At 41.8% G+C, this 26,998-nt stretch overlaps 1 protein-coding gene across 1 annotated transcript; it reads left to right on the top strand.

Annotated features, from left to right (window-relative positions):
- Positions 1-956: 956 nt before the first annotated feature.
- Positions 957-19,607, top strand: CHMP4C (charged multivesicular body protein 4C). The gene is made up of 5 exons (XM_068932432.1): positions 957-1,274; positions 9,349-9,526; positions 10,480-10,594; positions 13,849-13,957; positions 16,295-19,607. The coding sequence occupies exons 1-5, from the start codon at positions 1,070-1,072 to the stop codon at positions 16,357-16,359; spliced, it is 672 nt and encodes a 223-aa protein (XP_068788533.1). The 5' UTR covers positions 957-1,069; the 3' UTR covers positions 16,360-19,607.
- Positions 19,608-26,998: the final 7,391 nt, after the last annotated feature.

Raw genomic sequence — 26,998 nt, 5'->3', positions numbered from 1 at the left:
GCCCGTCCGCGGGGGGAGGGGCGGGGCTGCTATGCAGATTGCAGAGTCCCGCCCGGGCTCGGGACGTGGGCGGGGCCGAGGGCCTGGGGGCGGGGCCGAGCGGCCGCGGAGCTGTGGCGGTTGGGCCAGTTTTTAAATGCTTCTGTGAATTGCGTTTCCTTGGGCATGCATCTTTACTTTCAGAAAGCCACGTTTCTGTCCTTGAGGATTCAGTGTTTATTTTCCCGTTGTCCTAATCCACCTACCTCCCCGTGTGCGACGGTCCCCTGGCAGCCGATTAAAGAGCGTGACGGCCAGCCGCCGTTTGTCACCTCCGGGGTCTGTGTCATCGCTGCCTGCTCAGTGCCGTGTTTACGAGCAGCGCCTTTAATCTTCGTTCGGTGTCACCTCCTTGTCACGTCTCGGGTGCATCAGCCGTTAGTATGTTCCAGGCTAGTTAGCATCATCCTCACAAGGTGATCACCCGCCCTGAGAAGGAACCTGTCTTCTTGCGGTGCGAGACCAAAGAAAAGTTTAAAAAAAAAAGGGGGCACAGGAAGGCATTCCTCAGCTTCAGCTAGGTTTTTAAACACTCTACAGCGGGAGGACTGTGTTTTCTGCCTACGCGTGTGTCCCCAGGTGTACCCGGGGTGAAGCTCTTGGAACAGCCAACACAGAATTCAATCAATCAATCTTTCAAGGAACCTTAATTTTTTTAAACTGTCCTGCAGCCAGATAGGTTCTGTTTTTTTGTTTTTTTTGGTTTGTTTTTCCAGTTAACTGCCTTCAAAATCAACTTTGGCCTCGACCCAACGGCACTGCTAGAGGAAAAACCAGGCTATTGCGCCTATTTACGTACAGGCGGAGGCAGCCGTTTGTTCAGGGGGGCGCCAGCAGAGCTGCCCGGCCGGGGCCGGGGCCGGGGCCGGGGCCGGGGCCGGGGCCGCCGCCGCCCCGCCCACCCCGCCCACCCCGCCGGCAGGTGCGCGCCGCCGCCCGCCGGCCCAGGAAGTGGCGGAGCGGCGCGGCGCGGCGCGGGCAGAGCGAGGCTTGCGCTGTCCGGGAGCCGAGCCGGGAGGGCGCCGCCGACATGAGCAAGATTTCCAAGTTCTTCAAGGCGGGGGGCGGCGGCGGCTCGGCCGCCTGCAAGAGCCGCGGCGGCCCCTCGCCCCAGGAGGCTTTGGCCCGGCTGCGGGAGACGGAGGAGATGCTGAGCAAGAAGCAGGAGTACCTGGAGACGAGGATCGAGCGGGAGCTGGCGGCGGCCCGGCAGCACGGCACCAAGAACCGGCGAGGTGGGTGAAGCGCCCCGGCCGGAGCCGCTGCCCCGGGCCCGGCGGTCTGGCAGGGCTGTTGCTGGAGCGGGCTGTGGTGGGGCCGCGGGCCCGGCGGCATTTCGCCGTCCCCTGCGGAGCCTGCCGAGAGGGGTGCGAGCAGCTGGCGAGGGCTTCGGGACTCTGCCGTCCGTAAGTCGTTTGATGCTGCGTGGACTCGTTAGGGTGAGCCGATAATAGGGTGTTTTTTTCTCAAATAACTTAACTCCTGGGGTCTGCTCTGTGGTACAGCTGTGCTTTGCACCGCAGTCGATGCAGGCGTGGGCGCGGCGAAGCGCGGTGCGGGCGGGGGATCAGGGTTCAGGTGTGCAGAAGTGAAGCACTGGTGGTGCAGGTGACAGAGCAGCCCGCTGTGGCGGAGAAAATACTAAAGGGATGATGAGGGTTTGATCCCGCTTATACTGAAGCTGTCATCTCTGGGAAGAAAATGAGTACAGCTGCAGCGAGCCAGTCCTGGGGAAATGAAGGCCTTTGAGAAACAATTTAATCACTCTTTAAAGACATCTGGAGTTGTGGCTGTCTGCTCTGAGAATCATTTTTCTTTAAATGCTCAAAAGCGAAGCAAAACATTTTGAATTAAATATTACAGATGTCACGAGTGAGTTACTCTTTAATCTGCTCTTTCTGTTGCTGGATAATGAAAAAGTTAATGTATATAACTTGGGAGGAGCTGCACATCAAAGGCCTTTTGCTTAGTCTTTTCACATATTTGTGATGCTTTAGCGCTTAAGTGAAAAGCATTTAGTTAGAAGGGATTTAAAAACAGTGGTAGAGGGGGGACAGATTTGAAGGCACAAAAAGTCTGGGTGAGCAAAGCTAGTTCAGCAGTGCAACTGAGCCTGCCACTCTGCAAGACTTGAACCGTCCGGGCTGGCATGCTCCCAGACTTTTTTTTTACTTCACTGCCCCAACTGGAGTGTCTCTCTTGTCCCTTCGGGCAGGCACTGGCGCTTGTGTGCTTGCTCAGTGAACTGGTTCAGGGAGGTGATCCAACTAAAAAGTAATGCTACAGAACAAAGTGACCACAGCAGCTCCCTGAACTGGTTCACTTTGCGATTGTTTGAGCAGCATCCAGTCTTGCATGTATGCAAGAAAACAGACCTGTTTGCGTGACTGTAGCAGTTCTGTTTAGATGCAGACACGCTGCTGTGAAACTTCATCCCAAGGCTGTACTTTAAGCTGGCATTGTTGCAGGAAGGAGCAGTGTTCCCTGCCTCATTCCTGCCCCTGTGCTCCTCCCTCCCTTCCTTCTGCTGGCAGAGCTCTGTGTGGGGTGTGTTTCAGAAATCTGGCTGCAGCTGGACCCTGAGTTGCTTTTGGGGTTTCCTCTTTTTTTTTTTTTGGCGAGACTGTTTTTACCCAAGGTAGGCTGGCTCTGCAGCTGCACAAGTGCTGGGGCCCCTGTGAAGCAGAGGGTGGTGCTTTGACAGGAACGAGTACTCATTGTTGGGAAAAGGCGGATCTGCTTCTCTCTTAACCCAGCTGATTTATGCTGGTTCCAAGTGTTTGGCAAACTAGGGCTTTGCAGTACAATCTACAGTCAAGTACAGTAAAGAGAATGAGTAGAGCAGGAAGGATAGAATAGAATTTTTTTATGCCAAAAATGGCACTAAAGCCAACAGGGTAGTAAAACTACAGTCAGAAGTGAGTAGCAATGAGATAATACACCCTTGCTGCACCAAAATGATGGAATTTGGTAGACTAGTGAACAAACAGTTCCTGAAATACACGCCTTCATTTGCTATAACAATTGTATTGTAATTGCTGCTGATTCACATGTACATTAGCTAGTATACTGTAATATATTTCAGAGGACATCTGAAATCTGTGGAAAACAGCAACTGTTGTAGCATTATGTAGACCTACAGGCAAATGAGAGAATAAAAGTTTTACTCTACATTGCCTTGTTAGAGTGAATATTTCAAAGGGACCTAGCAAGTAATTTTAATGTGTTCTTCTCAGAATTGCATCCCTAAGAGGCCTGTGGAATCCAGAATGGGAGGGTCTGAGGCTGGAGCAGGATGTATCTACGTGCAGAAAATGCATCAAGTTAGCATGATCTCGTGTGATTTTTCAGGCATGTGAGTCCGAGTCAGTTACAGTGGCACAAGCGAGATCAGATGCAAGCGCCAACAATTTTTCATGAGTTAAATGATTCCTGAATGGGTTCATGTGACATCAGAAGGCTTAACCTGATTAAAAAGCCGTAACATGTTAGCTATGCAAATAGATGTGAAGCACCACTTAAATATTTCTTGGCTTCTGCCTCATGAAGTGTATACTGCTGCAGTTCCTGTAACCAGTCTGAAATTAGCTATGCTTATGGGGTAATATATTTCCAGTGTTCCCCATTAATATCTCATTGTAGCTAGACCACTTCAGGGTTTTCTAAACAGCAGTGTGTGCTGGATTTCCTTTTGCGGAAACTGTTTTGTGATAAGCAGTATTCTCTTTAACAATTAGCACTGCCTTTTAATCTCTCACTATTCCAGATACATAGCAAGAGATACCCTAAAAGCAGCATGAGTTTGTATGTCGACTAGTTTCAGCCAATGCACAGCTCTCAGCTCCAGTTGCAAGTTGGCCTTTTGTCTTGAACGTTTTGAAGGTCATATAGGAAAATTTAAAGGACAGAAAGTGATACTGAATATTGAAATTGTTTAAGCTTGAAGTGAGAGAAGGGGCTAGCAACAGGAAGAGGCAAGCTGTTCTGTTTTCTTTTATTTCTACATCGCTACGTCCACGTCAGAAATGATTATAAGCTTTTTTTTTTTTTTGATGGTGATGGGTTAGGACAAAAGAAGTGTCCTAGTCCTCACAGTGCAGTTTGCCATAGAGAGAAGCTTTTTCATCCCAAACTTACCTCCACTGTGGGGGTCATTCAGTTAGCGTGTGGAATGGTACCACCTCCTTAATGCTGGGAATAATGCTTTTGCTTAGGGCTTGACACTGACTGTGAGACAGTGTGGAAAGTTGGCTATATTGCTGTCTGGATTCAATTATTGTGTTTTCATTGTAATTGATAAGTTATGTTGTTTTGTTTGTTTTTTTTTGTTTGTTTGTTTTTTAAGTCAGTTTATCAGCAATACTGGCTGTATGAGTATGCAGATAGTACAAGGGAACGTTACTCTGGGGTAATACTGGGAAAAGTTTAACCTCTGGCCTCCAAAAGCCTCTGCTCCTTATCTTGTATTGTTCTCTCCCTCCTACAATAATCCCTTTGCCTTTGAGTTTCCGCCCTCACCTTTCATTTCACACCTTCCGTACACACACCACTGCCTCTGGTTTCTTGTGTGTTATTTGAGAATTCTGTTTAAAGGGAAATGGGTTTTCGGAAGCTCACTTATGCATCTGAAAATACTGCAATTTGAGTGTTGTTTCAGCCAGACATCTTCCACAGATCCTAAAAAGTAACTGAATGAAAAGAAGTAACGAGTGTAGGCTTTTACTGATAGATGCTGCTAAATATGTTGCCTGGTACATTTGAGCAGGGCCTGTATGGGAATGCCACGTGGCGTTCCTTTTCCATGAGTTAGTTGTAACCAGGTTATTGAAACTAAGCAGTGATGTAGTAGTTGCACGTTAACACAGACAGGGCTGTCGTTCCTATAGCGGAGTGTATGGCTGGTTGGGACTGAGGTTGTTTTTGGCAGAGCGGTGTGGAAGAAGTCTTCCAGTTTCATTTTGTTCTGTGATTTAAAGCCATTGTTCTTTTCTCTTTGCGATAACATTTAAAGTATCTTGCCATGAACTGGAATGGATGTAATGAGTCAAGTGCAGCGTTGTTTTTGAATTATTGCCTGGGTTGTGGGGGAAGTTACGTACAATTACAGGTTTTAAGGATTATGAACGCTGATAATGATCTTACCTAAAACTGCATGATTTTTTTTGTGCACTCAGCAGCATTACTTCTGGTTGCCACTGGTGTTAAGTGAGATCAGAATCTGTGCTCCACAGGTGCCTTACAGAGCAGAAGTGTAGGTATCCACCAGGGAGGCAGGCGTTGCACATCCTCAAAAATACTTCTTGGCTGGAGAGCTGTAGGTGTGAGCAGAGTTGTGCCGGGCACCTACTGCCAAGACAGTCTCGCTCATCTCAATCGCGGGTGACTGAATTACTGCTGTGCCCAAACCAGTAAAGCCCTGGGACTTGGCATTAGCCCTAAGAAAGAGACTGTGTGTATAATTTCCCATCCAAGAGGACCTCTTCATATTGTGATGGCAACTAGAGACCTATATTAATAAGAAACAGTACGGTACTGATTATTTTCCTTTTTAATTTGGCACATGTTTATCAGCTTTGCTCTGTGATTTACAGCTATCGTTCTTTGCTCTTTATGATCACATTTAAAATAGGGCGCTTTTTTGGCTGGATAAACTGATAGCCAGTCCTCTACATGGTGCTACTAATAGTGAAGAAATGACAGTGAAGGTGGATTAAATTTAGCAATAAGAACACTACAAACATATGTCTTTAGTAGTCAAGATGGTCTCCTAACAAAAAGTCACCTGTTTGTGCACTAAATGTTTTTTACAGAATATATTCTTGCTCTTACCAGGAAGTGAGAGCTCCTAGTGCTTATGACAGGTAAGTGCTATGAATTAAAATAGTCCTTGTTTTCAAAGTTATGCTATCTGTATGACATTTGTATTTTTGGGTTGTTTTCTTATGTTTTGTTAGATAAAGATAAATGAGAAAAGGTAGTTTTGGCAACATTTTCAGTGAGAGCAAAAAGGCACCAACAGTAAAGCAAGAGGGAGCTTTCCTAAGGGAGAGGAGCTAAGTATTTAGCTGTAAGTGAGGTCTGAGTTTCCTTGAAGCAGTTTATGAAGTGTTTTCAGGAATGACGTGCAGTACTTTGCTAGCAATGTTATGTCTTCTGAAGAAATGCTCTTTTCCTTCTTCAACAAGTTTCCCTTGGGAATTATAGGGTTTACTCAGCAATGCTCTTATTTCTACTTCAGAATATCAGATCAGTTGTTCCTTTACTGGTGGCTACTGGTGGTGGCCTTGACAGGTAGAGGTGTTATCATCACTGTACAAACTATTTCATTCTGTTGTGAAGCCGTGGTGAGGGTGCCAGGACTCTTTCTTTGCTACTATCTTTATTCTCGCTATCGGAAACCTGGATCTCCAGTGTGGCCAGGATTACTATGGTCCAGCTGGCCGACTTTCCTTCCTTAATAAATATCACCGTAGTGAACTTGGAAGGCATCCTTCCCCATGTTAATGCAATTAGCTCTAAATACATAAACTGATCGACATAGCAGTCTATTGTCATTCCAGCTACTTAGCTTGAAAGTAAAATAAAAACCGGAGTACAAGGGCAGTGGTTCCTAATGCCGTGAGCTGTGACCTGCTTGCTGGACAGCTGAGTCCGGAAGTAGAGCACACAAGAGATTGCGAAAGCCCAGGCAACCACTGCCCACATCATTGTGAAAAGCAGGAGCTGAATCTGCTTCTTTGGAGCACAATAGAGACAGTGTATGAGATTACTTTTTGCTGGAGAAGGACCTTCATCTCTTCCTGGTTAAATTGGCGTTACGCTCATTTCCTCAGATGATACTTAGATTCTTCCTACCTGACTCTTTTCCTTTTCTGAAATCTTTGGAATGGACAACATTTTGCAGTTTCATTCTTTGACCTTCAGTAAAGTAAGTTTATCATTGACACTCAATTTCTTTACTTTCTGATGGAAATTATGTTCTTTTTCAGTTGGTTATTATAACACAAAAGCATTTTGGGAAGAGTTTCAATACTGTTCTTGCAAGAGTTGCACACAACTTTTAACATGCTTATATGTGTAGTAGGAAAATCACTTAATCAAAGTAAAGCTTATTACAGTCTGTAAAATGCAGAAAATAAGATTTCAAATCAGTGAGGAAATTCTCATATCCTAGCCATAGTAGCTGCATTTACGAAGCACTGGGCAATGAGGGGCCTGGCAAATTTAGGATTCATTTAATATGTGTGAGAAAATCATAATAGCATGGTGTTGGAATATATACTACCTTGGCTGATAAGGAAGACGTATGAATTGATTTGCTCTCAAATCAAGTCACTGTAAGTCGCTATAAAACTAAAGAGATTAATAAAGGTGATATGTTGCAGTACAATAGTTGGGAAAAGCTGTTTATGTATAGGTGAAGTTGCAGAGACTTTACATTTCTTTTGTGACTTCTTGGCTTGGGTGTTGGAACCTGCAGGACTTTGAAAACAGCTGCTCTGCATGTAATTGAGGAAATCCATTTTCTCTTTAAGCAGTCAGTAATAATCGCACCAAGAGAGAGTCCTGTTTCTGAAAAACACTGACTAGAAATATTTCCCCATTTACTCAAATTCAGGTCTTTCTGAATGAGGCAGTTAACGTTTTTCAGTCCACAGGACTTTAGAGTCCCCTCAGGCACAGCCATTAGATTTAGCGGGACCCGCTGACCTTCAAACCTAAGAATTTAGGATCAAATATTGATACAATTAAAGCTGAAGAGGGAAGTGGATGGGGTACTGACACCAATGCACGTAAGTAGGGAAATAATAAGTAGCTAAAAGACTCTTTTGGATTTAGTCACATAGGTGTATTTTGGAATTGCCAATATGAATCAGAATTTTCCCATTTGTTATTTGCATAATGTCATCTGGGGTTCATGAACCTCCTTCAGAATATATACGATCTTTGGACCATCCCAAAAATCCTGGGAAAATCCTCAACTTGAAGATGGTGGTTAATCTGGATTAATCTGGTGGTTAATTGTGAGTTGTTGTCCTGAAACATTTTACTGCAAGTGTTAGAATTGTGACACTGTATTTTCACAGGCTGAGCAAATGCTTGCCCTTGTGCAGCTAATGATTAGTAACTTGGACCATGTTGATTCAAGCACCTGTCAGTAATGCACAGAACATCTTAGTGTGTGCTCCTACTCAAAATAAATCTGCGCCTCCTTGCAGGGCACCAGGATTCATTTGAAAAGTTGGGTACCAAGATGCCCAGATTCAATATTACTGCACATGGACAATTGTTTGAATAGGACAGCAACAGTAATCTCTGCTGTGTGTTGTTTGAGTTTGGGTGGCTGCAGTGTTGCAGATGTTTGCTGGTACTGAATTAGATTAGGAGTAGTAATTGGCATTGAAAATGGGTTACCTCAAACACCTCACTCTTGTCTGGCACTGTGTAGTTTGGAAAGGACAGTGGTCCGGAAATGCTTGCGGCAAGATTGTATTCCACACCCAGAGACTAAGTGAAGCCTTTTTCCTCCTTCTGCTTGCCACGTGAGTTTATGCTGGTAATGATTTACTATGGGCAAAGTATACTGCTCATTAGTTTTATATTTGCTAAGTTATCTCAATAACTTACAAAGATAGGAGGGAGTAGCTAGATTTGACTGTGGCTTTGTCCACAAAGTCCTGTATGTTTTCAAGTTTAAGAGTTTAAAGGCTATTCCTTACAACTGCTTGGAAGCACAGATACAACTGAAAGCCTGAGAAATGTTAATCTTTCCTCTGATCTAACCCACCTGTTTGGTGAAGTGGTTTGTGCTCTCCATTGTACTTTATGATTTCTGTTTCTAAGGCAAAGTTTAGAAAGCAGCGTTGGCAGAGATGTGGTTATCATGACAGATCATCTTCTTCTGTCTTGCTTAGTTCTTACTTATGTTTTGCAACCTGTTTTCTCTTTCTTTACCCTGTTCCCTCCTTTCTGATCCCTCTCTGACGTTTTCCTTTTTTCCTCCCTGTCGTCTCCTGCTTTGCCTGTGTGCACAGGATGGAACTCAAGATCTCCTGTAGCGGAGGAAGGAGCTGCTCTTCCCTGTGATTCTAAAAGGAGTTAATCTAAAAGAGGCTTCCCAGCATGTTCATGCAACAGCATGTTGGTGATAAACAGGCTGCTGATCTGGTGTGGTCAAAGTTTGCCTCTCTACTAGTAAGGTAGGAGGGTGAGAATTATAACTTCTCCAGGTTAGATTGTTACTGAAGGTCTTGTACTTGAATTTCACAATGAAAAATACACAGTGTACTTTGCGTGTTTGCATTCCAGCTGCCTTACAAGCACTGAAGAGAAAAAAGAGGTATGAGAAACAGTTGAGCCAAATTGATGGGACGCTCTCAACCATTGAGTTCCAGAGGGAAGCATTGGAAAATTCCCATACCAACACAGAAGTGCTCAAGAATATGGGTTATGCTGCTCAAGCTATGAAAAAAGTGCATGAGAATATGTAAGTGCTTTCTACTAGCTTTCAAGATGAGCTTACTAAACACCTATAAATCATTTCATCGCTTGATCTGTTGTACCATGTTAGCCAGTTTTGACTTTGTTTTGGTTCAGGCATTTAATATCAGGAATGCTGTTGGTGCTGTAATGTTATATTTGGCAGAAAAACATCTCTTCTTAACAGCAAATCTGATGGGAAGTCCAGCTAACACAGGAAGTCCATGTGGCACTAGCCATATTAAATCTATCTTGGCAGTAGAGATCTGGAAAAATCAAGGGCAGACGTAGAAGAGATTTGCAGAAATTAACTGAGCTCTTTTCCTCAAAGCTGGACTGCGTGATTCAAAGTGCTAGTTAGATCCAAATAATAAAAGAGGGTAATTTTTTTTATAAATATATATATATAGTGATTTTATATGTTCCATATTGTTCGATGGGGTGTTTTCCTGCCTGAATAAACAGAGTTAAATCATAAGAGGTTGTTCTAGGAGAATAAACAGGAATTGAAGCAATGGTGAAGTTAACAATAAGGGGAAGCTTTTAAATGGGGAATAGTCCTGTTAAGTTCCCACCAGTTCTGGCTGAAAGTTTAAGATCAAAAAAGGTGCATCTGTAAAGGCGCTGAACTCAGGAAGGAGATGGGGTCTGCCCAGGGAATGTGACTGTAGGCTGACAAACGCATAAGAAGCACAGAGTGGGAGGAAAACACAGACTGCTGCAGTCTGACTTTTGCTGTAATTCCAAAGTGGAAGGAATTGGACTGGCTAAGACACGCAGAAGCTTGCCAGGAAAAGCTAAGGTGTAGGTGAAGGAAATTATTCCCCCTGAGTTCTGCTCCTTCTTTTTATGCCCAGGGATATATAAAGTACAGTCTATTTTGAAAAAGGTGTTTCTGAGTCTCTTCCGTAGGGTTTGAATGATGCATCTTTAAAAATTGTTTCCATGTTATTTTGCCAGGGACTTAAACAAAATTGATGATTTGATGCAAGATATCACTGAACAGCAGGATGTTGCCCAGGAAATTTCAGACGCTATCTCAAACCGAGCTGGCTTTGGCGATGAGTTTGATGAGGTTAGTACTTCAGTAAACTGTGAGTCTTGACTATAAAATGACCCAGTGGTGATTTTGTTGTGCAGTGGTTTGCTCCAGAAGTTTTTTATTCAAAAGGTGTGATTGTAAAATTACTTGGTTCTAGCTTATCCTATTAAGGACATTTTATGCCTTTTTTTTTTTTTTTAAGGAAGTTTTGACTGCACACCCATACTTGTTATTCTCTTTTGTGCTGTGGAAGGAGGAGGTCACTAAAGCACGTAATTTTTTACTCCTCCAAAAGGACCCTGAAACATATAATTTGTTGCACTCCAAATAGAAATCTGTTGGACTAGGTGCTATTTCTATTACTGCACGATCATATTAAAGACTATTGCTCACAATTCTGAATATTTGGGCCAGATTTTAAAGGGTTTTTTGATGCCTGGAGATGCAGGTCCTCTCAGTATTTTCCAGAATTTCTACAGAAGCAGATTAATTAAGTAGAAGTTACTCCTGTTGGAAGCAATGAGAATTCAATCCTCGAGTTCTTTTCATTTGAAAACTTCACAAGGTATCTAATACCTTCAGAAAATTTGCTGCAGGAGCTTTCCAGGGTCCCTGGACTTGATTTTATGTATCTAATCAGGCCACTACTTGTTTCTGATCTATCTAACAAGTATGGTTGAGTACTCAGGGGTCCACTATATTTGTATTTTTTGCGATCTGTGGAATGCAGAGCTGGTGATCAGGTTCAGTATTGCAGCCGGTTTATTTTTGTTTTTAACTGTGTTTTAAAATGACTAAGCCATAGAAATCATTTAAAGAATAACCTAAAGAATCAAAAAATCCTCCCCCAACTAATTCATTCCCATGTACCCAGAAGAAGAACAGATATGGTACAGCACATGCATTCTTCTTTGCTTGATTTTTGTCTGTTTATTAAATATTTATCTTTTTGATAGTTTGTTGAAAAGCAGTAGTGGTTCTTTTTATTTTTTCCCATTGTCTGCTTTCCTGTCTTTCCACTTGCAATGTAAATGAACTTTTCTACAAGCGTTAATGAATACTAGTGTAAGGAATGGGATTCAGGCTGTATAAACTGGGCCTTGGACAACTGGAAAACACCTCTGTCCCAGACAGCTATACAGTGTCACTTAGCATCAGTGCTAATTTATAGGGGTCTAGGCTCAGTAAGCATGTTGTAGGATTGACCTGAAAGTTCCTAACAGATGCTAATCTTAGTTGATGGGCATGTTCAGAAAGGCCTATTTTAGCAAAATAAGCCACTGTCTCTTATGTGGGGCATCGTTGTACCAGTACCTTGTTTTGCATAAGGGCCAAATGGAGCACTTGCCCAGTAATTGGGAAACCTGGTTCAAAGGCCACTTCATCTTAGGAGGACTAGCATCAATGACTTGATCTCTGTGTTATGAGGTGATTTGTGTTGGAGGATGATATTTAATTTTATTTTTTGAAGGGCATTTTGACCACATGCTTGTATTCCTCACCTGTGTACCGCTGGGTGCAAGGAAATCGTTGGAGCACTTCTCCAAATAGATGCAAAAACATAACGATTCTTTGTCTCTGGGATGACACAGTATATATAATGAAGAATGCAAAAAACCTCTACTTTACCTGAGTAGGATACTCATTTGGGGAGAGGCGATCCTTCCTTGGAGACCTGTTTCTGATAATCAAACATGAGATACATGCACATTCCAGTGGGCAAGGTCTGGAACCCAGATTCTGCTCCCCTCCACATGACTCTCCCCCCTGCTCTCCTTTTTGGCCCGACTTCAACAGGAAAAAGAGGATTCATTGCATCTATTGCAGTACTCCACAGCCTAGTTGTGGGGCAGGTGTTGAGTTGTGGGAAACACAAGTTCAAGCTGCTTAAGTTAAAACCTGAGTCTCTTACTTGCAGGGCATATATTCTAGCCATTACACTGTTACGCTGTTAAGGTAGGGATCATGATCACTGTTTCCTTCATCTCTTTAAAAAAGAGCCAGCCCTTCATGTCTAAATTGCGTACTTGCTCAACAAGGGGAGGTAAGGTCTCATTTGGTGTCAGGGGGTTAGGTGACCCTGTAGAGGTCTTCAGAAATAGCTGTTTCCACTGACTTTATAAGGACTTAGACACTAATTTTTTTAAGAAGATTGTATTTACACCACTTATTTAGCCACTTAAAATACAGAAACATTTGCACCTCAACTAAGCGCCTATGTTAGACATGTGGTCCCACCCTGCACGTTTCTTTGAGAGATCTGCTATCAATTGAACATCATCAGGTGTAGGTAGACCTGATGCCAGAATTTTTAGATGACCTTCTAAAATTTGCACTATGCACAAGGTCAGACTGTCTAACTAGCCTTTTTTGGCCGTACAATAAATAAAAAAGTAAGAAAGCAGTTCTAGAAAGACATACGGTGGCTGTGTCATTATCATTTTAATTTCCGTGTTGGTGATAAGCAAGGTATAAATGGGTAGGCAAAGACCATTTCAAGAGCTGCTTTTGCCTGTTGCTTCTTTTTAAACCATTTTATCTAAGTGGCAAAGGTCCATTTCTCTACAAATATATAATTATTGGCTTCCTTTCTTTGGGATGCTCCTGCCAAGGAATAAATCTTTGGCTTTTTTTAAAGCATACAGCTTTTTTTAGTATTATAAAAGTAGGTTAGAACATCTGTCCAAATGAGCTTCTCCAGCTAAAATCCCAAGAGTGTTATGTGCGTCAAGAGTGAATAACAGGACCCAGGAGGACAGCTCTGATTCCAGCGCCGCTTTGAAATTGTATGCAATTCTGGACTTAGTCTGTTAGGGCTGTAGCCTAATGCAATTAATGGCAGCCTACCTTATAACCAGTAGAGCCTGGCTGCTTTGCCAAATGGAAGAAGTCATATTAAAATTAGAAGTAAGAAAAAAGTCGCATTAAAATACAGTTAAAAAGTATGTCTCTTAGATTTGGAACAAACCTAATGAAGGCGGTGGGACTTTTTTCTCTCTGTTTGCCTTTTAGACATGACTACTACATTGCTGTCAGTCTTCCCTCTTATTTTATTTCTTGTCCTATTTTTAACTTCTGTTGTCCTTATTTCAACTTTCAGATAAGTTGTTATTGTTATAGCCCACACTTATCAAAAGTTATACTGGCAATATGCTGTTTTCTGATATTTGTTTTCAGGTGTAAACTGTTAAGTCAGTACTGCTTTGCTTCATGATGGTTAAAAAAGCACTTGACTGAGATCACTGGCAGGACAATGAATTTGTAAATAATGTTTTCCTTGAATTTAGGATGAGTTGATGGCAGAATTAGAGGAACTGGAGCAAGAAGAAATGAATAAGAGAATGACTGATGTCAGACTGCCAAGCGTTCCATCCACATCACTGCCTTCTCGCCCTGGTAAACTGCTTGCTTGCCATTTTAAGTTTCCCATGGTTAAGCCATGCTGTGAGTAGGAGAGGAAGAGAGAATTCCAGATATGCATTTAGCTCTTATAACTTTTAATGTATTATAGGTTCCTTGTATCTGTTTATCAGTGGAAGAAGAATTCTGGTTTGCTGTATGGAAGCATTTAGAGCTAAATTCTTTAGAGGTTTGGGGATATGAACTCAGGGAACTTGTTCTTTCATATGTGTTGATACATCTTCTACTGAAATGTGTAGTGAGATCACTGCGGAATGGGAAGACTTTTTTTCTCTTTTTGGCAATTAAATCCTCAGCCTTCTTTCATTAGTCTGACCCAGATTCAAAATGTTTGTGTCATAGAGATCATCCTTTGTAGAGTAGGATTTGATGCTTACTGCTGGTATTTTAATTAGAAATGAAGGCGGTAACAGGAAGTACAAATTTAAAGAAATATTGTCATTCTTCCACTTGCTTTCTACAAAACAGACTTATTTCTGACATTAAGCAGAAGTCAAAAGTTAGATATACATCTGATATTTTTCTGTAGTCCTGCCCTGTTTGTTTTGAATTAAGCCAGAGACAGGCAACTGTTAACTATACCTTTCACTGTGTCCCTGATGTCTTTTATCCACGGAGAGAGTCACTGTGCACTGATGCTAGTAAAAGAATATAAATATTTGGCAGCAAGGACAGCACATGCATAGTGCAAATTGTTTGTGGTACATTCTGCTGCAGAACAGGTTACCTGGACCAGCTCAGCCCAGAGACTCTTATGTGTGTTTTGGCAAACAACAGTTAAATCTCTGAGTAGAAATTTAAAATGTTCAAACTGGGATCGTGGCCTCATCTACTCACGTAAATTGCACAACAGCTAGTAAAAAATGGACTTAGGAAGAAGTGCAAATCGCAGTCTTGGTCTGTAGGGCTTGTTCATATATCCTCTTCCAGATCCAGCTGCGCCAGCTGACAGGATTATTAAAGTTAGGCCACCCTCATGTGGTGCTTACTATCTTAGATTTGTTACTTCATGTGTTTGTATGACTGCTTTAGGCAAAATTTGCTGGGTACATTTATACAGTTTAAGTGTTAAGCAAGGACTTTAGCCCTTGCTAAACTTAATATTTAGGTGTCATCTGGCTCATGTTTTCTGAAACTGGATGTTTACTATTACATAGAAATAGTGAAATAATAACAACAACAGTTGATGGTTCTATAATGCTTTTAACTGGTGATGCATGTTACTTCCTGATTTTATAGATGGGGAAACTGAGGCAGAGGAAGGCCTAGTAACCTTCCCAAGCCACTTAGTAATCAGCAGTAGAGATGAGACTGTAACTCATGTCTCCTGTGTCCTTCTCCCGACTTAAGTCCCCGATGGTGGTTCTCACACCCCTGGTGGTATGCAACCCCTCTCAAGATGGTTTACTGTGGCTCCCAGCAGTATGGCTGCCACAGGTGGGAGCCAGCTGGCTCCTGGCATCTGTTAACATATACACAAGGCTGGTGGACCCAGTGAACTATTACACTGATGTTTGGAGGAATGCAAATCCTGACACAGAAAGCCCAGAGTTGGAGAGAGTCTAAGGCTGGGTCCAGGGCTGTTGGGCAGGCAGCCTGCAGATCAGTGAAGGAAATTGGGGGAATTTTGGGGGAATTTTTAGTTCAGGGAATGTGAAAACGTATGATAGTAGATTGGGAGGTTGGGGGAAAGATAGAGAGAGAGAGAGAGAGAGAAAATGTGTGTAGGACCTGGTACAGAGCTGGGAATTGCTGTTGCTGTGATCACTGCAGTTAACTGAGTCAGATGTCAGATGCAGTTAACAGATGTCACCTGAGCAAAGTATGTTTAGGAATTTGTTTCTCCTCATTAATGAGCAATACCTCTCCTTAAACTGGGGTGTATCTGTTTGGAGACTGGACCTGCCCATGCAGAACCCTTCAACAAGGCAGCAGGGTGCACAGCTGGCCATGGGTGGTGGGGTTGGTCACTCATGACTGCCCAAGTGAAGGCCAGAGAACAGGAGCTGGTAGCGTTCTCGTGCACATTCTCTCTCATTTATAGGGCCAAATATATTTTCTGTGGAGTCTTTCAGTAGAAGTTGCATCAGACTTAATAGTGTTAACCTCAGGGTTGTATGCGAACTCATGGTGGGGCAGAATAATCACATCTCTCACCAGCTTCATCACTATGTTACCTATATTTAGGTTGCTACTCAGTAAATCGATATGAGAGGTTCAAACTGAAAAGCGCTACGCAAGTCTTAACGCTAGCAAATAAAATGGTTTTCATCATTGCATTAGTCAGTGATTATTGTTAATCTCTCTCTGCAGCATCGACCAGGAAGAGAGCAGAAGATGAAGACGAAATGAAGCGGCTAGCTGCCTGGGCTTCGTAAGAGTGTAGTTTTCTTATAAAAGTGAACATCACAACGCAGATGTAAAGTGCTGTAATACTATTTTATAGCATTACCAACTCAGTGTGGTTGCATTTCATACAGACTGGGTTTTCTTTTTTTTTCTTTTTTTTTTAAGACAGGTCTTGCTAAAAAGAATTGTGTGTCTTCCATATTGCAGAACTGGTTTAAAAACAAAACTGGCAAAACTCCCTAGCCCTCCAAGGCCTAAAGGTTTTCCAGCCTTGGCCAGAGGTTTGTTTTGTTGTTAGAATGATGGCACTACGAGGGTATTTTTATCAGTATCAACTTTTCTTAGGTAATATCTTACTACTTCTTGCTATTTTGTGAGAACTGTATATCCCACTTAGGCACACACAGCTGGATTTATTATTGAAATGAAAGAGTTCAACAGATCTTCAGGGCCCTGTCCCAGTGCATCAATTGATTCAAGATATTTGAATATTAGCAAAACAGCGTAATGCAGGTCTTGACTTGTGAGCTCCTTTGAGTTCAAGAGCTAATAGCCATTCATTTGGGCATGTAGATTTAATCAGTCTGCCTGGAGCACCTTAAGGTATCCTAGATATAAAGAGGAGACCCTTCTAAAGAGGTTTTGAAGGAGAGAGAGTTTATTTTCTTTAACTTTGGCCAGGAACACATGTACACTTATACAGCCAGTCATGTTTCAAACTGTTTCTGATTCAATTAAAGAACAGTTTTACTGTGGTTGGGGAAAACAACTATGTCCAGGTTTTTATTCTAGATCCCTGTCAAACAAAATTGATTTCCAGTAACCCTGTCAAAGATCCAGAACCGTCCAGTGTTCCTACTTTCCACAATGCCTTTCTAGGGTGAGTCTTCACTTTGAAAATACCCATCCTCAAAGGAATTAATAACACAATTTTGGATTATACAACTTTAAAACAGTTTTCATTTATGAATATTCAGCTCCTGTTTGTGTTCGATTCCTGAATGGAAATGATATCCAAGTGTTATATTTGAAATGTCTTTTTAACTCTGATTAAAAGCTGGCAGACTATTCTGAATGCTTGTAAAGCTGATGTACGTTATTGCCTAGCTGACTACTTTTGGACTTGTGGAATAAATGCCACTCTGAGTGCTAAACTACTGTATATATAGAGAAGTCACTCTTCAAATGCAAAACAAAAATTAAATAGACTACTTTGTACGAAGAAGTTGTATTAAATAAGACTTAAGGTTTGTGCTATTAGCTTGCTGTCAATCACAATGAAATAGTAAAACACTGTGGACTCCCTAGGAAGTTGGGCAGCAGAGTCACACTGGTCTTGGTTTCTTGTTTTCAAATTAATCTAAATTCACTGGTGACTGAACCACTTGGGGAATAATGGGAGACTTAGTGTCCGTAGATCTGTAGAAACAGAAGACTGGCCACTTCCTGTGGTGAGCTTTAGCTTGTGATTTGCTGGGTCTAGCAGATGGCTTCAGCCAGGTACCTACTGTATTTTAGGTTAAGCATAAACCTTAGTGTGTGTGTGTTGTGGACATGGCGTGCTGGCATGCTCAGAACCTTTCAAGTTGAGTTTCATGGACAAAGCCAAAAATTTACAAACACTGTGGAAGTGACTTTCCCTTTTTCAAGACTCTTTCATTCTCTGCAGTGGAAATGCTTTTGGTTTGCATCCATATGAATGGAGAATTGAGCCTTGCCAATTTATTTCAGATAATCTTTTCCAAATAGGAAATTTAAGTGTGTAGTTCCATCCTAAAGTTTGGAGGCACCAAGAAGATTATGCCTTTCTGTTGAGGGAAAAGAAAAACTGGAAATATTCCATTTTTCTTTTAAAACAAGAAATTTAAAACACTACTTAAATTTAAAAATATATTATGAACTATCAGTAGGAAACAAAACGCTAAGAAAATGTCATTTAGTTTTAGTGCTTGCTGAAATTCAGGATAAGAAGCCAGCCAGAAGCCTCATTGACAGTCATAATTAGTAAAATAACAAATATTCTGAGTTATTTAGAATCCATTTGCTAAGCCATTTGGCTGGGATCCCATTTTCAAGGTTAAAGCCATCTATGAAAGCTTCCGAATTAGGTACAGAAAGCATTAGTGTACACTGATTGCATAACTGTGCAAGACTCACTGACCACGTGCTTATGAACACATCTGTTATTTGTAAATGTGAGTGAGGCCGTGCCAACATAGTCACATGCTTAGCTTGGAAAGGCTGGCTTCTAGCATTTGTTCTTTGTCAAATTAGTGGTTTTCCAACACTTAGCACTTAGGTAACACTTACTGTATATAAGTGTTCGTACTACAGACTAATCAAAATATGTATCTCAGCTTCCAGTTTGAAACTAAAGTGATTTTTCAGTCTGTTTTGGAAAATGTGGACCTGCAGCTTTTGTGCGAGTATGTTCCATGTGAACCCAGCCCACGAGGAAGAAGAAATCATAGGGATAGCCTTCTCCTTCGCAAGCTAACGCGTGACTGCCAACCTCCCTCGATGGTTTGGCCAAATGCTGATTCTGGGAAGCTTCAGGTATCTTCACCTTGTATTGATTTCTCACCAGGCACTTTAAGAACAAAACTTGTGAAGGAGGGGGAATAGTAACCATGCTCATTCAGCTGAGCTCCTCTAAAGGCTCGAGTACAATGGCAGGTGTTTCAGGAGGACAAAGTCAGAGGCTAGGACACACTTGATTTGTGAGGCTGTTCTGAGAAGTACTACAGTCATGTATACCAATCAAAATATAGCATAGACTCCCATAAGTGGAGTGCTTGTTGCCATATTTGTGAGACGGTAGATCGGTGTTTTTCCTTCAAAAGCAATGGAGTTAGAGGGATTTACTTTGGCTGAGGAAGCAGCTCTTTTCTGTGTAAAGTCAGATGAAACTGTGACAACTGCCTCTTTCTTTTTTGAACATATGTCTCTTTTCTGTGCCAAGATGCTGTTTGTTCAACATGTAAGCAGATGAGCTTGAATAGTGTCAATGTGTTATTGTAAATGTACTCTCTATTAACTCGGACGTATTTTACAAGAGGACTCTGGAAGCAGATGGTGTGCTATAGCTCACTTCTTTTCCTGATTCTTATTTATTTTGGAAACCTTTTCTTCCCCTGAAAGGCTTGGACATTTTAATCTAGGTATCATCACAAAGGGAAAAGTATCTTAATAAAAAGTAAAAAATTTATATATTTTATATATATATATATATATATATATATATATATGTGCTGTAAATAAATATTTTGGTGCCATACTCCTGCTGTGTGATTGTATTTGTTTTTCTATCAGCCAGCAAAACATTAAGTACTCTCTCTGCTCTGTAATTAGGATACAGTGCTGCTCTTAAGAGTCTGAAGGTTTTGGGAATTTTTTTTATGTTTTAGTTTTTGAAGTGAATTAGTTAAAAAAAAAACAACAATAAAGTATATCCTGTGGGGTCTGGGCTGCATTCCTTCAGCCTTAATAATTGTGATTGCAGGGATTCTTTATTTCAGTGTGTCCAAAACGCCTATTCTTTCTTTTTACTAGAAGACTTCTGTGCTTCAGAAATGAATATACTTCACTTTTCAGGCCTTAGTTGAAAGGTGGAATGGTCAAATCTTAATGGTCACACTGCTGCTTCTTTTTAAAGCCTCAAGGCCTCTCTGCCAAACTTCAGAGGACCTGTTTCAGTATAAACACAGGCCTCGTGTGTATGTACTGCTGTTGAGGGAAGGAAAGAAGGGGATGTATGTGGAATATTTGTAATGAGAATATCTTACAGCTTTTACATTATTATAATTCAGGCTCTGCATTGTGTAAGACTCTAGAAACATAAGTCATTCTTAAGACATTTTTGAGTCCTCCTTAACTGCAGGACTAGCTTGAATGTCTTGAGAAATGCCAAATAGCGCAAGTCTCATTTTTTATGTACTTGTCATATTTTCCTACCTCTATCCCAATTGCAGAGACAATTGCAGAAACCACCATTAAATCACTGCTCGGTCAAATTAATGTTGCAGGGAAAACCTGCTCAGTTCATGTAGTTTGATCCTGATTTGATTTGAAGTAGTTTACTGGTTTGTTATTGACACATAATTAATGGGCAGTCAGTACACCTGAGATGAACATTAGCAATGCAACAAATAATAAAACACAATACTAGTCACTTATAAACTGTTACTACGTACCTACAACAGCTGCCTTTAACTACGCCAGAAAAAACACACACCTCCTGTGGGGGATGCAAGGGCCCCTGCTCTGTGCCCCAAATGGTGGTGAGGGAGTCCCCCAGTGCACGAGGTCCTGGGTCCCCTTGTGGGCCCAGGCTCTCTGTGGACGAGCTGGATGCGGTGCCTGTGGGCGCTGCACGGCCAGGCCTGGGCAGAGCCCTGATGCTGGGGGGCTGCTGCTCGCCCTGCCTCTGCTCTGCTGCCCTCCCCATGCTACCCTGCTGCACGTCTTCCAGTTTCCTTTGCATTGTGCTTTAGCTGACCCAATTTTTTTCAAAATCTTGTGGCAACTCCCTGGTTACTGTTTAATCCAGCTGGTGGTCATCATCCTCTTTTTACCAAGATCTGTTTTGGGCAAATGCCCTCTCAGGCAGTTTTGAGTGTCCCCTGCATGCACGCTGATGCTTCTGCCTTACGAGGTGATGTTATCCAGGCCGTTTTGCCAAGGCAGGGGGGCTGTGTCAGTACCCACGATAGGCTTTCTCAAACTCTTGCCATCTCATTCTGCTAGCTTTTAATGGTAATATGTGCCTAAATTGAGAATCTGATGTTTGTTAGCTAAATTTAGTAAAAATAGATGGGAGACCAATCATTCTGAATTTGATAATTTTCCTTACTGTGACATCAGCTTTCAAGGATACACTGTATTAGTGGACAAGGAATTGTTTTATGGCTCCAAATAATGTTTACATAGGTAGCCCCTCCTCTCCCCCCACTTATTACCATTATTTCCTCTAAAAGTAAAACATAGGCACTTTAACAGGAATGGAACTGTTCAGCTCTGTTTAATATATCAACAAATTGTATTCACTTTTGTGATTGGACTCAGCTTTACCAAAGGAACCTCCGTACAGCTGCTGAACTAACTGAAGTCAGCCAGGACAGCCTATATGCAGGCATATATAGAGTAATGATCTATACCTTATACCTACCTGTTGTATATACCCTATTGTACATGCCCTATATGTATATAAGGCTAGTTAAGTGCCCAGCATACTACCATTTGCAACGGTCCTGCCCTCTCCAAGCAGCAGTGATTAGCTCCAGCAGCAGCAGGCTTGGACTCTGCGCACCTCCAGGTGGAGCTCTGCGTTCAGCATACGGCCAGGCTCAAAAGGCAGTGATTTTCACACAGGGCCTGATTTCAGCCTTTCTTATTGCTCACACAAGAGGGAAAAGGGTCTGCTAGGAAGGGAAACTTTAAAAGTGGTGCGGGGGGGGGGGGTGTCTCCCACATTATACAAATCCCCTCTTGTTCAAAACTAAAATACTCCCTTAAAAACCAACTGACCTTCTGAGCTGCTTCTCTAGCCTCTTTCTCTTCTCCTGCCTTCCCCAGTCCTCAGCCACCTCCACTGGCACATCAGAGATGTGCTTTGAGGACACTCAGTTGGTAAGAGCTATTTCTTGGTCAAGTCAGTCTCGCTCCACCCTTGCTAGGATTCAGAGTACTTCCATCACTGTGCAGTAGCATCAGTGTGGCATTGGCTTAGGTGGGGACATGCCTGCAGGAATGCATAGCAACTGTTGGTTTTGAGGCAGTTGAGGGCATTTAAAAATGTTGAACTCATCACTTCGATTTCTTGAGGAGCTTAAAGGTAATTTTACTAAGGAGAGGTCTTGTTCATCAAAGGAAACTGAGTCTGAACTGACATGTTCAGCAAGCAAGCAGGTTGGCCTCATTTTCAGAATTGGCTATACAGTCAGGCTGACTTGCGTTTAGCCTCTTTGACCACTAAGGAACAAACTCTGCAGACTTATTAGTTTTTCTAGTGCAATGCCTATGCATAATCAGGGTGGTTTGCTGAACTCTCCAGAAAAAGCTTTAATGTGTTTGAAGAAGCATAGCTACTCTCTGCACCACCCGGTGTATCCCCCTTAAGGTATCATTAGAGTTCTCCATATGCTACCAAATGTTCCTCCAGAAGGATAATAATAGTCTTGAAAGAGGAAACCATACAAGGACAATATTAGGAGCAAGGCAGTAGATCAGAGATGTAAATGGATATTGCTCTGATTCTCTCCCCATGCTTTGCAAACATATTCTTTACATCACGTGAGCAAAAGCTTGAGAGAATAAACCCTTCATCTTCCACTACAAGAGGCTGTCAGAAGGTCTCAGCTGAGCTAGAAACGTGCCAGTGGCAGAGAGAGACTGCAGTGGTGAGAGCAGGTAGCTCAGAGCTTCTCAGCAATCTCCAAAATCACCCTGCTTTTAACCCTCCCTCACCAAAGACACCTTTCTTTGGTGATACTTCCAGGACGAAGTGTTAGAGTGCTCCACCGAAAAATGCCTTCTTTGGCTGAGGTCATTGCAGCTAAAACAAAAAGGAGACAAAGAAAACTGTATATGGACGCAGAAGTAGAATGGATCATGTTACAGCCATAGGAAGGTCACTGGTAATGCAAAGTTTCAAAAGTTAATAGCTGAACTTGGGTAGCAGAGATCACCTCACACTTTTCAGGTTGAAACCTACAGCTCCCAATGCTTTGCAAAATGTCAGCAAAACGTGTCTAATTGAATTAGTTGAACAGTGAGCTGAAGTAAGAAAAAAATTTTTCTGCGTGGATCAAGAAATTATAGAAATGGCTTGTAATAGCATTAAAATGACTATGGATCTTACCTATATATTTTATCAGACACCTTTAGTCAGAACACAAAAGGTTACATTTCACAAAGGAGACATTAGGAGGGGGAAAAAAAAAAAAATCACTGAGTAAATCCCAGGCAGTCAAGCCATCAATGTGTGTAGACTGAGAATCTGTCTAGAGATCAGATATCTCATATTTGATTAAATTGAAATCTGAGCTAACATTTGCTTCACTATTCCACTGTATACCATCATGGGCCTAGCAGGCCTAGAAACAAGAAGTCTGTATGTTGAGAGAAGAAATCTAGTGCTTTGACCTTTACAATAGCGTGAGTCTTGTGTGACATATGTCCTTTGAAAAGCAAAAGATCTAGGCCTTTCCGTGATCTGGTAGATTCGGATTTGAAACATTCACATAACGCACCAAGGACGCCAGTAGTCGTTCACAACACAGCGGCAGCAAACGTAAAAGTAATTATTTGCATATGCCCTCTTCCTCACGTTAAGAAACAAGCAAGCTTGAGCTAAATTTTCATTGTTTAATACCCCGTAACACATCAGTTTTTACATCAGTTTTGCAACACTGACACCTTATTTTTTAATTGCTTTTTTAAGTAGGGATGAGTGAGTCAAATCTGATTGGTATGTCAGATGAAAAAGAAATTAGCTCCACAAGAAGCTGACTTATCTGGGCTCTTCTTGTATATGTAAGCAGAAGCAACACCTTCATAGGCACATCACCATCTCCCTGAATGGCTGGTTTTAATATTTTCAAAAGATTCCACAGAATGAGACATTTTTTTCTCATCTACCTCTTGCCACAGAAGTTATTATCTCCTTGCTCAGATCAAATCTAAGAAGAGTTATGTCATGTTTTATTAGGTTTACATTATAACGACAAGCTATGCTAGAAGTTCTCTAAATTAGCAACTGATGCTGAAAACTTCTTCAGGGCAAGATTTTCCCTAAACATACAAACTAACTGCCATAATAGGGTGCCTCTCTCACCTGAAATCTCTGCTTGCCCCTGTAAGAGTAATGTACATACTACAGAATGAGGGAGAAAGAGAAAGCCCTTCAAATCACAAGCTATCCACCCCATAACTTGGTTAGCAGAAGTGCAGAGAACAACCAGGAAAGAGCCACAGGAAATTCAAGAGGAGACATCCTGTAGGAGATTCATCACATGCCTCAACTACTTCTTAAACTACATGTATTTATTTATTTTTAAGCATGTGAACCAGTAATAAGATCTTAAAAGGTCAATATGCAACTTTCTCCAGTTAGGCACTTGCTGGATGAGCAATGCTTGACAAACCTGCATAATTGCAAAATGAAAAAATGAGAAGCATTTCACAGAGTCATCCTCAGCATTTCCATTAAAGTGCTGTGGCTTCTTTTAGATGAAAAGCATTAACCCACAGGACTTTCAGAGAAAAGAGGCTTCTTTCTCACCATGTTCACGCAAAGATCCTCAAGTTTTCAGTTTAAACTAAAACACCCTCCCTCCCCCAAACAGAATCAGCTATTAATTAATGAGCAAGGATATTTAGATCTACTTGAAACCTAGTCAAGTTACCCCAAAGCATAGTTCCTGAATACAGGCAGGAGTCTCACCAGATCAGTGAATCATTTAATTTAAAACTGCTGACAAGTCTATGGCATCAGCAGTAACACAAGGGCTATACGAACTGACTTACTGTGCATTTAGGGTGAATCAGATAATCGCTTTCCTCCTCATTTCCCCTATCTGCAAAGCAGAGGTAATACAATATACATCTCTCAGGTACAAACTGGGGATAAATGCAAAACTTGGAGAACCCTTCGATGTTCTTCAGTCACAGGAAGTGCTGAGTGTGAAACAGTAAACTTTTCGGATAGCGTAGGGGGCAAAGGTCTCCATGGAGATTGTGTTGAAAATCACAACATAGGTTAAAACACTACTTCTGAAGGCTTAACAAGGGGTTGTGCAGAAACTACCAGCTCCCCTTAAGGCAGGTCAGATTCAGCTGCTGTTGGGAGTTGAGCCCAGGATCCTCGTTCATGAGGCAGATGTTTTAATCAGCTAAGCCACAGTGCTGGCGGGCAGGCAAGACCTGTGGTAGCGCTGTCAGGGCAGCACACGGTGAACACCTTCTGTGGTCACACCTTCTTGTTTCCTCAAGCAGAAGGGGTTCAGCTCTGGCTAATAGTGACAGTGCTAGATGACTGATAAAAATTATTCAAGCTTTCTGCTCCCACTTCCCCAGTTTCAAATTTCCTCTTTTCCCAGAACCACACTGCTCACAGGTTGGAATCTGTACAATACCAGGGTGCTGGCCTGGATTGGTCCCAGCACAACACTGTGATAACTGCAAGCGAAGGCAGAGTCCCAGTTCAGAACAATAATGTCCTTGACGAGACAGAAAAAGCATAAGCTACACAAGAAGGAACAAGTATAGGATAAGGATCTGGGGTACACACAAGAGGCAAGTGAGCTGCAGAGTACTTTTCCTCCTTTAGGTTGGAGGTTAAAAAAAATATACATATATACAAATAGAAAGGTGAGCGAGCAAGAGAGCGCAAGAACTTGCCAGTTCAGTTAGAACAGCATTCACAAGAATGACTCAAACGTCAGGCTTTCTGATTTATTCAGCTGCACAGAATTACCCTTAACAACAAAGTAGGTTTTGCCTTTTGAACAGCTCCTTCAGCTGTCCTGTTACTTCTAAGTGACAATGGAAAAAAAGCTTCTCTTTGAGCCAGCTCTGGGCAGCTTAACTGTAACTCAGACTGACCCTTGTTAAACAGCATCCTTTAATGCTGGCATAAGTTTATTTTGATGCTACTGAATAAAACAATGTTTTGGGGCTTTATGAAATGTGCCCACCAGAAGAAAAAGACGCTTTGCATATGAAGGATTGGGTTATGCTTAGACATATCTCACGACAGTGTCCTCCTAACTCTGGAGCAATCATCAGAATAGTTTTACATTCATAAACCCGAGGAGAAATTTAGAGAGAAAAATTTTCTATTCCAGTATAACATTCAAGTCATCCAAATGGAGACTAATCTATAAACCAACAGCATGATATATATGGCCAGGGTCACTATTACTGTAAGTGGGGATGACTGCAGTTTGTCATGTATATCCATTACAAGGTAAGATTATGTTAATCCTTTATATATATTATATAAAGAAGAACTGCATTTTCCCCACTGTTCTACTCTTCCAAATCTCTACAGTCATATCACATAAAAAATAAATCAAACTTTGCAAAAGACTGGTTAAAAACACCTAATAAAGAAAGCCTAGCTCAGTTTGTTTCCCTGCAAGTGCACACATGAGAAGGACCAAATTCAGATATTGCCCTCTGAAACAAAACTATGAAAAAGGTTAACATAACAAAAAATTACAAAGAAACCCAGTACTGGATAACGAAACCCTAGAAAGAGGTTTCTAGAAGAGGTTTCTGAATGGGTTAGGCTATCACAGAAGCTAACATTTAGTGAATGTTAAGCTAGTGAACGTTAGCCTAGTGAATGTTAACTTCCTCCAGATAGGAGGTTAAAATCTTCCATGCATTTAAAAAGGTGACGAAGATAAAAAGAAGTTGTAGAACAAAAAGATGCACTGCTACCGGACCCAGAATACAAACTCTTAGCAAGAGCATCTCTCTTTTGGAGATGGCTACATTGTCAGTTTCCCAGGTTTAAGTAAAAGAAACATGCATGAGAGAATAAAGCTCAGATACTCTAGAATCCTTTAAAAATACGTCCTACACTTTATAGGTGCATAGGTACATAACTATGTCTATCTTTGAATGCTGGATCTGTCTAGAAACCTAGAGGTACTGACCTAT

The sequence above is a fragment of the Struthio camelus genome, chromosome 2 (genome assembly GCF_040807025.1).
Source record: "Struthio camelus isolate bStrCam1 chromosome 2, bStrCam1.hap1, whole genome shotgun sequence".
Classification (NCBI taxonomy): Eukaryota; Metazoa; Chordata; class Aves; order Struthioniformes; family Struthionidae; genus Struthio; species Struthio camelus.
This window is presented reverse-complemented; position numbering and strand designations above follow the sequence as displayed.

Bases quoted from the DNA above. Each gene is read 5' to 3' on its own strand.
- CHMP4C (XM_068932432.1), top strand. From the start codon at position 1,070: ATGAGCAAGATTTCCAAGTTCTTCAAGGCGGGGGGCGGCGGCGGCTCG. The intron at 1,275-9,348 runs GTGGGTGAAGCG...TTTGCATTCCAG, and splicing joins CGGCACCAAGAACCGGCGAG to CTGCCTTACAAGCACTGAAG. The intron at 10,595-13,848 runs GTTAGTACTTCA...CCTTGAATTTAG, and splicing joins TTGGCGATGAGTTTGATGAG to GATGAGTTGATGGCAGAATT.